The 12,820-nt window shown below is 47.9% G+C and overlaps 1 protein-coding gene across 1 annotated transcript in view; it reads left to right on the top strand.

Moving 5' to 3' along the window:
- The window catches only part of LOC122542251 (guanine nucleotide-binding protein subunit alpha-12-like), a 67,018-nt gene extending 59,413 nt beyond the window's left edge, over positions 1-7,605 (top strand). The window contains exon 3 of the mRNA XM_043679793.1: positions 6,394-7,605. Within this exon, the coding sequence (XP_043535728.1) occupies positions 6,394-6,963 (570 nt within the window). The 3' untranslated portion in view covers positions 6,964-7,605. The remainder of the gene's footprint in view (positions 1-6,393) is intronic.
- Positions 7,606-12,820: the final 5,215 nt, after the last annotated feature.

Genomic DNA, 12,820 nt, shown 5'->3' with positions numbered 1-12,820 from the left:
CACACACATACACACAGACACACACACATACACACACACACATACACACAGACACACACAAAGACACACACACATACACACAGACACATACACACACAGAGACACATACACATGTAGTAATTGGTTCTTTCCCCTCTCAAGTCTTTAAATCAAATATTACGCCCCCATTTGTAACTTCACGATTGACCGTACTAATAATGTTCTGAATTACCCCACCCTTCCAAATCCCCTTCGTGTACCCCTTAATCCTCTTACCCAAGGGAACTCATCCCGTTCTCTCAGGAAGAGAGGACACTCCGGATACAGACCACCCAGAGGATTGTACATGGGCAGCTCTTGGGGTTCTAGACCCCTTTGAGATAGCAGCCAACATTTCCTTAAAACTTATATTTTGCTTGTGTCCAGTGGCCTTTGCTGAGTGTGTGTGGAGTGTGCGCTGCAGTTGTGTTTTATCAAGGTGCACTCTGAAGCTGTTTAACTGTGTTTTGGAGTCTTGGCCAGGGCTGGATCTCTTACAGGGCAGTGTGCTACACAGCACCAGTTCCACCAGTTGGTGGTGGTACAGAGCTTTGTAACTCCTGTGTTTCTGAAACTGTCCAGTTAACAGCCAACAGGATGGGGAGAGACTGGTTCTCTAAATCAGTCATGTCTGTCTGTTCAATATTGATTGGATGACTGTTCATGGTACTTCAGTCAGATTGATTAAGGGCCAGGGTGTCTATGTATCTCTCACCTTGTGTCAGGCTCTCACCCTGTATCTTGCAATGTCTTTGCTCCACACACCCTCTCAGTCTCAGTCTATCTCACACCCTGTGTCTCTCAGCCTCAGTCTATCTCACAGCCTGTGTCTCTCAGTCTGTCTCATACCCTGTGTCTCAGTCTCAGTCAATCCCACACCCTGTGTCTCTCAGTCTCAGTCTATCCTACACCCTGTGTCTCTCAGTCTCAGTCAATCGCACACCCTGTGTCTCTCAGTCTCAGTCTATCTCAGACCCTGTGTCTCTCAGTCTGTCTGACACCCTGTGTCTCTCAGTCTATCTCACACCCTGTGTCTCTCAGTCTCAGTCTATCTCACACCCTGTGTCTCTCAGTCTGTCTGACACCCTGTGTTATCTCACACCCTGTGTCTCTCAGTCTGTCTGACACCCTGTGTCTCTCAGTCTATCTTACACCCTGTGTCTCTCAGTCTCAGTCAATCCCACACCCCGTGTCTCTCAGTCTCAGTCAATCCCACATCCTGTGTCTCTCAGTCTGTCTATCCCACACCCTGTGTCTCTCAATCTCAGTCTATCTCACACCGTATCTCTCAGTCTCAGTTTGTCTGACATTCTGTCTCTCAGTCTCAGTCTATCCCACACCCTGTGTCTCTTAGTCTCAGTCTGTTTCACACCCTGTATCTCTCAGTCTATCCCACACCCTGTGTCTCTCAGTCTATCCCACACCCTGTGTCTCTCAGTCTCAGTCTGTTTCACACCCTGTGTCTCTCAGTCTATCCCACACCCTGTGTCTCTTAGTCTCAGTCTATCTCACACCCTGTATCTCTCAGTCTCAGTCTATCTCACACCCTGTATCTCTCAGTCTCAGTCTATCTCACACTCTGTGTCTCTCAGTCTGTTTGTCTGACACCCTGTCTCTCAGTCTCAGTCTATTTCACACCCTCTGTCTCTCAGTCTGTTTCACACCCTGTATGTAGTATCATCAAACGTTACTGTAAGAAGGAGGCCATTGAATCCATCGTGTCTGTAGTATCTCCTGAAAGAGCTACTAATCTAGTCCCAGTCTCCAGCCCCATCTCTGTAACCCTCTATCTTCCTCCCTTTCAAATATATCTCAAACTCTCTTTTGAAACCTCCTGTGAAATCCGCCTCTCCCACTCTCCCAGGCAGCGCATTCCAAATCACAGCAGCTCTCTGAGTAAAGAGGTTTCTCCTCATCTCACTCCGAACTCTCTTGCTGATAATCTAAATTTGTGGCCCCTCATTACTGTCATACTAACTAGTGGGAACAGTATATCCTCTTTACCCTGTCAAAATTATTCATAAATTTACACTCCTCAATAAGGTCACCTCTTAATCTTCTCTGTTCCAAACAGAATACGCCCAATCTCTCTAAAAGAACAAAGAACTTAGAACAGTACAGCTCAGTACAGGCCCTTCAGCCCTCGATGTTGTGCCAACCTTTTATCCTACTCTAAGATCAGACTAACCTACAGACCCTTCATTTTACTATCATTCATGTGCCTATCCAAGAGTCGCTTAAATGTCCCGAATGTATCTGACTCTACTCCCACCGCATTCCACACACCCACCACTCTCTGAGTAAAGAACCTACCTCTGACATCTCCCCTAAACCTTCCTACAATCACCTTAAAATTATTCCTCCTCGTGATAGACATTTCTGTCCTGGGAAGATGTCTCTGGCTATCCACCTATCTGTGCCTCTCATCATCTTGTACACCTCAATCACATCACCGGTCAGCCTTCTTCGCTCCAATGAGTAAAGCCCTAGCTCCCTCAACCTTTCTTCATAAGACATGCCCTCCAGTCCAGGCAGCATCCTGGTAAATCTCCTCTGCACCCTCTCTAAAGCTTCCACGTCTTTTCTATGATGAGATGATCAGGACTGAACACAATATTCCAAGTGTGGTCCAACCAGGGCTCTATAGAACTGCAGCATAACCTCGCAGCTCTTAAACTCAGTTCCCCTGCTAATGAAAGCCAACACACCATACGCCTTCTTAACAATCCTATCAACTTAAGTGGCAACTTTGAGGGATCTATGGACTTGGACCCCCAAGATCCTTCTGTTCCTCCACATTGCCAAGAATCCTGCCTTTAACCCTGGATTCTGCACTCAAATTTGACCTTCCAAAATGAATCACTTCACACTTTTCCAAGTTGAACTCCATCTTGTTCAATGTCCCGTTGCAACCTACAACAGCCCTCCACACTATCCACAACCCCACCAACCATCGTGTCACCGGCAAACGTACTAACCCACCCTTCCAGTTTCTCATCCAAAAATCACAAAGAGCAGAGGTCCTAGAACAGATCCCTGTGGAACACCACTGGTCACCGAGCTCTAGGCTGAATACTGTCCATTTATTATCATCCCTTACCTTCTATGGGCCAGCCAGTTCTGTATCCAGATAGCCAGATTTCCCTGTATCCCTTGCCTCCTTACTTTCTGAATGAGCCGACCATGGGGAACCTTATCAAACGCCTTGCTAAAGTTCATGTACACCATATCCACTGCTCTACCTTCACCAATGTGTTTTGTCACATCCTCAAAGAATTCAGTAAGGTTTGTGGGGCATGACCTTCCCCTCACGAGGCCATGCTGACTATCTCTAATCAAACCATGGTTTTCCCAAGTAATCATAAATCCTGTTTCTCAGAATCCTCTCCAAACATTTACCCACCACCGACATTAGACTGACTGGTCTGTAATTCTCAGGATTATCAGGTTTGAGCTACAGGGAGAGGCTGAACAGGCCGGGGCTGTTTTCCCTGGAGCGTCGGAGGCTGAGGGGAGACCTCATCGAGGTTTATAACATCATGAAGAGCATGGATAAAGTAAATAGACAGGATCACTTTCCCAAGGTGGCGGAATGTAAAACTAGCGGGCACATGTTTAAGGTGAGAGGGGAAAGATTTCAAAGGGATCTAAGGGGCAACTCTTTCACACAGTGTGTGGAATGAGCTGCCAGAGGAAGTGTTGAAGGCTGATACAATTACAACATGTAAAAGAATTCTGGATGGGTATATGAATAGGAAGGGTTTAGAAGGATATGGGCCAAGTGCTGGCAAATGGGACCAGATTTGGTTAGGATATCTGGATGGCATGGACTAGTTGGACCGAAGGGTCTGGTTCTGTGCTGTATATCTCTATGACTCTATCACTGCACTGGTTAGTTGCCCAGCACACGTATCTTCAACTGGACCATCATCTTTGAATTTGGTGAAGCCAATTTGTACCTCTCCCATTTCCTTGGCTTCAGTCAGCAGCTTACCGTGCTTGTTCCTTATGGGTCCCACTCTATCGTTTACTCATCTTTCATTGTTAACATTTAACTACTTGTTTTAATGCGGTCAGCCATTCCTCCCTCATTGTTTGACATAGCCTTCCTTATTCCAACAGTGGCCTAGCTCCTATGTTTGAGCTACCAATCCCGATCTCTGTGACTGAACAAAGCTCAGTCTCACAGCCTGGAGAACAAACTCCAATATATGGGAGAGGCCCGAATTCGATCTCCCAGATGTGAGCTGGTCTCTAATACATTCAATCAGGAATTCTGGAAAACACCAACTTGATTCAGAGAGTGGTTGGACTGTGGGGAGCTTGCTCACTCAAACTTCACCTTGTGCTAAAATGTTAAAATGATTGCACTTAGGGGAAACCTGGATAGATCCTGAGGGAGGAAGGAATGAGAGGACAGGATCAGAATAGAGTAGAATCCAGTTACAATTTACTTTCATGTGTCTATTTACAAATATAAGTGAAAGGTTTTAGAAGTCGCCATACCACGGTGCATAAATTAATGACAGAAGTCATAAATAAGAAAACATAAAAGTATAAGTTTGTCACAGTTGAACTAACGGCTCCTGGATTCGGGCTACAGTAGAAAAACAGGCTGAAATACCCATGCTGGGTTCAAACAAGATCTCCTCACTGGCACAGGCCTCCACACTGGGAATAGGCCTCCACACTGGGACTAGACCTCCACACTAGGACAAGGTCTCCACACTGGGACCAGGCCTCCACACTGGGACTAGACTTCCATACTGGGACTAGACCTCCACACTGGGATTAGGCCTCCACACTGCGACTAGGCCTCCACACTGGGACCAGGCCTCCACACTGGGACTAGACTTCCACACTGGGACTAGGCCTCCACACTGGGACCAGGCCTCCACACTGGGACTAGACTTCCACATTGGGATTAGGCCTCCACACTGGGATTAGACCTTCACACTGTGACTAGACCTCCACACTGGGACAAGGCCTTCACACTGGGACTTGACTTCCACACTGGGACTAGACTTCCACACTGGGACTAGACCTCCATGCTGGGACTAGACTTCCACGCTGGGACCAGGCCTCCACACTGGGACCAAGCCTCCACACTGGGACCAGGCCTCTACACTGGGACTAGGCCTCCACACTGGGACCAGGCCTCCACACTGGGACTAGACTTCCACACTGGGACTAGACCTCCACACTGGGACGAGGCCTCCACACTGGGATTAGGCCTTCACACTGGGACTAGGCCTCCACACTGTGACTAGACCTCCACACTGGGACTAGGCCTTCACACTGGGACTAGACTTCCACGCTGGGACTAGGCCTCCATACTGGGACTTGACTTCCACACTGGGACTAGACTTCCACACTGGGACTAGACCTCCACGCTGGGACTAGACTTCCACGCTGGGACTAGGTCTCCACACTGGGACTAGACTTCCACACTGGGACTAGACTTCCACACTGGGACTAGGCCTTCACACTGGGACTAGACTTCCACACTGAGACGAGACTTCCTCACTGGGACTAGGCCTCCACAATGAGACTAGACTTCCTCACTGGGACTAGGCCTCCACACTGAGACTAGACTTCCACGCTGGGACTAGACCTCCTCACTGGGACTAGGCCTCCACACTGGGACCCGACCTCTATACTGGGACTAGGCTTCCACACTGGGACTAGGCCTCCACTGGGACTAGACATCCACGCTGGGACTAGTCCTCCACATTGGCGCTAGACCTTCACACCGGTACTAGGCCTCCACACTGGGACTAAGCCTCCAAACTGGGACTATACTTCCACGCTGGAACTAGACCTCCACACCAGGACTAGACCTCAATACTGGGACTAGACCTTCACACTGGGATTAGGCCTTCACGCTGGGACTAGACCTCAATACTGGGACTAGACCTGCACACTGGGACTAGACCTCCACACCAGGCTGCTGGGATATTCAGAAGCAATTGAAGTAGGCCTCCATGACACTATGAGCCCTTGGCCTGTACCACCATTCCAGGTCTTCAGAATCCACCTTGTTGCTGGGAGATGGGATTTGGTGTCTTCTGCTGAAGTTGTTAGAAGAAAGTAAGGTATCGAAATAAATGGCAACATTAAAAAAAGCATATAGGGAGAAAATGCAAAGTGGACGGAGTAGACGTGTATCTGGGCTGAGGAGCTCACACTTTCTGCTGTTACTCTGCCGCCATCTTGAATAAACTAGAGACGACAGGTGGTGGAAGGGGCTTGATTACAGTCTCAGTCGCACAGATCAGGTGGGCCCAGTGGGCTGGCTGTCTGCCTAATGGTGTAACTTTATTTTTTTGCTGTCAGGTTAGTCACGTTTGTGTTTGTCTCTGGCTTTCTTTCCAGAATTATCTTCCCACCAAGCAGGACATCCTACTCGCTCGAAGAGCAACTAAGGGCATCGTCGAGTATGACTTTCTCATCAAGGGCATCCCCTTCAGGATGATGGACGTAGGCGGACAGCGCTCCCAGAGGCAGAAGTGGTTCCTGTGCTTCGAAGGCATCACCTCCATCCTGTTCATGGTGTCGTCCAGCGAGTTCGACCAGGTCCTGATGGAGGACCGGCGCACCAACCGCCTGGTGGAGTCCATGAACATCTTCGAGACAATTGTGAACAACAAGCTCTTCGCCAGGGTCTCCATCATCCTCTTCCTGAACAAGACCGACCTGCTGGAGGCCAAGGTGAAGACGGTCAACATCGAGAAGCACTTCCCGGACTTTGTGGGCCGGCCCCACCACCTGGAGGACGTCCAGAAGTACCTGCTGTTGTGCTTCAACCGCAAACGGCGAGATCGGAGCCGCCCGCTGTTCCACCACTTCACCACTGCCATTGACACGGAGAATATCCGCTTTGTCTTCCATGCTGTGAAGGACACCGTTCTCCAGGAGAACCTCAATGATATCATGCTGCAGTGACGTGAGAGACCGTCTGCGGCCCTGGTGGGCCCAGGTCACGCCGAGGTCGCACAGGGGTCAAGTGGATGTGACTTCAGGCCCACACTGTTGGAGGCAACTGACAGTGCGGGGATGAGAAGAGGGGTCTAGGCCACACCGTATTTAATATTTAAGACCTTCACTCCCTGATATTCGAGGTTCTGCTGAAAATTCAGATGTATTTCACTGCCCGGCCTGGCCCTACTGATTGAGCATTTATTCCTTTTGGATTCCACACCCACCGCCATTTTGGCTTTCGCTTCCCACCGTTCCCCTCCCCCACCACCAACAATGTTGGCTCAGATACTAAACAACTCCTCGGTCTTTTTTGGGAGTGCGTACCTGGGCAATGGGAGCCAGTGGACCATCGAATTGAGGGAAGCATTACCTGACTTCCATGCCCCAGGAAAAGGTGGTAGCACTGAGGTCCAAGAACCCTCAAAGGTAGTCTTCCAGTTCCATCCCCATCTCAGGCCAACTGAGGTGTCTTGACCAAAAACTGAACCAAAGGCAGAGGTGAAGGAGTAATGTCACCAGATTGGCCTTGATAGATCCTTTGGTCCAACCAGTCCATGCCGAACATAATCCCAAAGTAAACTCATCCCACCTGCCTGCTCCCGGCCATATCCCTCTAAACCTTTCCCATTCATGTACTTATCTTTTCAACATTGTAATTGTACCCACATCCACCACTTCCTCAGGACGTTCACTCCACACACGAACCACTCTCTGTGTAAAAAGGTTGCCCCTCATGTCTTTTTTAGATCTTTCTCCTCTCACCTTAAAAATACAACACCCCAGTCTTGAATCCCCCACTCGAGGGAAAATACACCTGCCATTCACCTGATCTTCAGCCCACATGATTTTGCAAACCTCAATAAGGTCACTTCTCAACCTGCTACACTCCAGTGAAAAAAGTCCCGGCTTGTCCAGCCTCTCCTTATAACTCAAACCCTCCATTCCCAGCAACACCCTGGAAAATCCTTTCTGAACTTTCTCCAGCTTAATTATGTCCTTCCTAAGACAGGGAGACCAGAACTGGACACAGTACTCTCCGGAAGAGACCTCAACAATGTATTGTACATGATGTCCCAAATCCTCTATTCAAGGATCTGAGCATGAAGGAAAGCATGCTAAACACCTTGTTAACCACCCTGTCTACATGTGACGCAAACTTCAAAGAATTATGTACCTGAACCTGAGGTCCCTTTGTTATACTACACTACCCATGGCCTTAGCATTAATTGTAGAACTTCTGAATAGAGGGGTAGCACTGAGGAGCCCAGTGGTGTACTCCTGCTCCAAATCCATAAGATTGGACTTGGGTCAATGAGAGTCAGTGCAACATGAAGACCCAATGACCTCTCTCCTTTGTTGTTTGCTGATCGTCATGGTGATGGGGTCGTCAGGCTGGAGGGAGCACCCTGAGTGTTGTACAGTTCCTCATAGTCACCATTTGGGGAAAAAAGACAGAAGAAAATTCTCTAACAAAAAAACAATGTAGGTGGTAAAGTGTATTGCTGGTGTTGATTATTTTCTTATATTCAAGAGAAGAATTCTGATCTTGAGTTATTCCCTTCGTTTGGGATGGCATCATGGTTAAAACTCTGGGCTACTAATCTAAAGGCCGGGGCCAGTGCTTTGGACACAACGGGTTCAGTTCCCACGGCAACTGGTGGAATATGACCACAGTTAATTCAATCTGCAATCGACCAGGCTCCGTGATCATCGTGAAAACCCCATCCGGTTCACCACTGCCCTTCAGGGAGCGAAATCTGCCGACCTTTCTGGGCCTGGCCTACACGTGACTCCAGACCCGCAGCAACACGATTGAATCTCAACTGCCCTCTGAAATGGCTGAGGGAGGCACTGAGTTCAAGGGATCGTGGACCTTGCCAGTGAGACTCACTTCTGACTAAAAGAACGAATGAATTAAAGGACCTTTGGGACGCACTGCCCATTAAAACAGACTGTTACCTGAGAAAGGGAAGCGTGTGAAGCAACAGGAAGAAGATGGGGAGGGGGCACTAACCCTAAGACAGGGCCTAGTGAGTTGCTCAGGTCAAGGGCAATTAGGAATGGGCCACAGGTACCAATGATGTCCTCATCCCATGAAAACCCAACCTTGCCATATACGTTGCTTGGCACAGCCTTCTTTCCACCCACTTCCTCCTTCGGCCGAGGTGGCAAGGTGCTTGGTCTGATATCCGCCCAATTGTCTCTCTCCTCTGAATCCGAAGGTTCTGTATTCGAGTCCCGCTCCAGGAACTGTGGGTGCTCTGACGTAGGCCTTAGGCATCACTTTCTGACAGAGGGGATGCGAGCTGACCAGCTCTGTCCACTCATCCACCTGGTGGTTATCACACCAAGAGGGGAACAAGCTAGAAAAAGTGGGAGGTTCCATGTCAACGCTGGGGTTAAGAATGTTGGGAGCTCAGTGGGCCAATGGCCAGTCAACCAACTTGTTAATTAATAGTTAACATAGAACTAACCTGGATCTTTGGGGTTTGGGATTGTGCCAGGACCCATAGTCGGCTAATTCTCTAACATTGACGATGATAGTGTCCAGATGGCACCGAGTGATCAATGCCCACCCAGGAGTGAGTTACAGACTGCGGCCTGATTAATGGTTATGTTGGTTTATGTGTTGAGTATGGGACATGCAGGAATGAGTTAAAGATTGGACCCCGAGTGAGGGGTTTAGGTAATTTATATATAGATTAATAGAAACTGGGGAGTGAGAGTGAGTGAGGGGTTTGTGTGGTTTATATATAGAATAACACATACCTGGGAGTGAGAGCGAGTGAGGGGTTTGGAGAGGTTTATATATAGAATAACAGATACCCGGGAGTGGGGGTGAGTGAGGGGTTTATGTGGTTTATATGTGGAATACAGATATTTGGGAGTGAGTGAGGGGTTTGGGTGGGTTATATATAGAACAACAGATTCCTGGGAGTGAGTGTGAGTGAGGGGTTTGTGTGGTTTATATATAGAATAACAGATACCCGGGAGTGGGAGTGAATGAGGGGTTTGTGTGGTTTATATATAGAATAACAGATACCTGGGAGTGAGAGTGAGTGAGGGGTTTGTGTGGTTTATATATAGAATAACAGATACCCGGGAATGGGTATGAGTGAGGGGTTTGTGTGGTTTATATATAGAATAACAGATACCCGGGAGTGAGAGTGAGTGAGGGGTTTGTGTGGTTTATATATAGAATAACAGATACTCGGGAGTGGGTGTGAGTGAGGGGTTTGTGTGGTTTATATATAGAATAACAGATTCCCGGGAGTGAGATTGAGAGGTTTGTGTTGTTTATATATAGAATAACAGATACCCGGGAGTGAGAGTGAGTGAGGGGTTTGTGTGATTTATATATGGAATAACAGATACCCGGGAGTGAGAATGAGTGAGAGGTTTGTGTGGTTTATATATATAGAATAACAGATACCCGGGAGTGAGACTGAGTGAGGGGTTTGTGTGGTTTATATATGGAATAACAGATACCTGGGAATGGGAGTGAGTGAGGGGTTTGTGTGGTTTATATATAGCATAACAGATACCCGGGAGTGAGAGAGTGAGGGGTTTGTGTGGTTTATATATAGAATAACAGATTCCCGGGAGTGGGAGTGAGTGAGGGGTTTGTGTGGTTTATATATAGAAGAACAGATACCCGGGAGTGAGAGTGAGTGAGGGGTTTGTGTGATTTATATATGGAATAACAGATTCCCAGGAGTGAGAGTGAGCGAGGGGTTTGTGTGGTTTATATATAGAATAACAGATACCCGGGAGTGAGAGTGAGTGAGGGGTTTGTGTGGTTTATATATGGAATAACAGATACCCGGGAGTGAGAGAGTGAGGGGTTTGTGTGGTTTATATATAGAATAACAGATTCCCGGGAGTGGGAGTGAGTGAGGGGTTTTTGTGGTTTATATATGGAATAACAGATTCCCAGGAGTGAGAGTGAGTGAGGAGTTTGTGTGGTTTATATATAGAGTAACAGATACCCAGGAGTCAGAGTGAGCGAGGGGTTTGTGTGGTTTATATATAGAATAACAGATACCCGGGAGTGAGAGTGAGTGAGGGGTTTGTGTGGTTTATATATAGAATAACAGATACCTGGGAGTGAGAGTGAGCGAGGGGTTTGTGTGGTTTATATATAGAATAACAGATTCCCGGGAGTGAGAGTGAGTGAGGGGTTTGTGTGGTTTATATATGGAATAACAGATTCCCGAGAGTGGGAGTGAGTGAGGGGTTTGTATGGTTTATATATAGAATAACAGATACCCGGGAGTGAGAGTGAGTGAGGGGTTTGTGTGGTTTATATATGGAATAACTGATTCCCGGGAGTGAGAGTGAGTGAGGGGTTTGTGTGGTTTATATATAGAATAACAGATACCCAAGAGTGAGAGTGAGTGAGGGGTTTGTGTGGTTTATATATAGAATAACAGATACCCAGGAGTGAGAGTGAGTGAGGGGTTTGTGTGTTTTATATGTAGAATACAGATATTTGGGTGTGAGTGAGGGGTTTGGGTGGTTTATATGTGGAATAACAGATATCCGGGAGTGAGAGTGAGTGAGGGGTTTGTGTGGTTTACATATAGAATAACAGATACTCGGGAGTGAGATTGAGTGAGGGGTTTGGATGGGTTTTATATAGAACAACGGATATCCGGAAGTGAGGGTGAGTGAGGGGTTTGGGTGGGTCATATATCGCATAACAGATACTCGGGAGTGAGATTGAGTGAGGGGTTTGGATGGGTTTTATATAGAACAACGGATATCTGGGAGTGAGGGTGAGTGAGGGGTTTGGGTGGGTCATATATCGAATAACAGATACTCGGGAGTGAGATTGAGTGAGGGGTTTAGATGGGTTTTATATAAAACAACGGATATCTGGGAGTGAGGGTGAGTGAGGGGTTTGGGTGGGTCATATATCGAATAACAGATACTCGGGAGTGAGATTGAGTGAAGGGTTTGGATGGGTTTTATATAGAACAATGGATATCTGGGAGTGAGGGTGAGTGAGGGGTTTGGGTGGGTCATATATCGAATAACAGATACTCGGGAGTGAGATTGAGTGAGGGGTTTGGATGGGTTTTATATAGAACAACAGATATCCAGGAGTGGGAGTGAGTGAGGGGTTTGTGTGGTTTATGTATAGATTAACAGATGCCAGGGAGTGAGGGTGAGTGAGGGGTTTAGTTTGCTGTTCTCTGTTGTTAGGGAGCAGTTTCCGATGTGAGGTTTGATAGCTGGAATGTCAGCAGCTGTCAATCAGAGATCAGCAGATCATGAGGAAGGTTTCTCAGCATTCTGTGTGATCCACTTCGGGAAGCAGAGTGATTCTAACTGGTCCGGGAGCTTAGCAGGAGCGAATGATCCAGACTGAACCTGTAATCATGTTCCTGTCGGACACATTCGGACGATGTCTGACTGAAGGAAGCTGTGAAGTAACCGTGTCTGCAATATCATGTTGGTCACTGCCTGAGCCTGTTCAACCAGAGAGGCCCTCGCTGTGATCAGTGGGTTGTGGAAGGGTAATGAGTTGATGGGCAGTGTGTGTGGTCAAGATCAATATCTCAATTTGTTCCATGGGCAGGTGGGAGTGCTGAGTGTAAACAGCAGGGGCAAGTGGGGCTCCCCAGTGTCATCTTCAGGGGATTGCAGGCTGTCTCAGTGTCTTCAGCTGTGGCAAAGGGCTGCCCCAGTTTCTTCAGCAGGGGCAGAGTGACCAGCAGGTATGAGAGGATTCTGAGTTAGATTGGGGGCGGGGTCTCAGTTTGGTTGTGGAGGAGGTCCCAGTTTGATTGGGGTGGGGGGGGGGGGCGCGCTCAAT

The sequence above is a fragment of the Chiloscyllium plagiosum genome, chromosome 39, assembly GCF_004010195.1.
Source record: "Chiloscyllium plagiosum isolate BGI_BamShark_2017 chromosome 39, ASM401019v2, whole genome shotgun sequence".
Classification (NCBI taxonomy): Eukaryota; Metazoa; Chordata; class Chondrichthyes; order Orectolobiformes; family Hemiscylliidae; genus Chiloscyllium; species Chiloscyllium plagiosum.
This window is presented reverse-complemented; position numbering and strand designations above follow the sequence as displayed.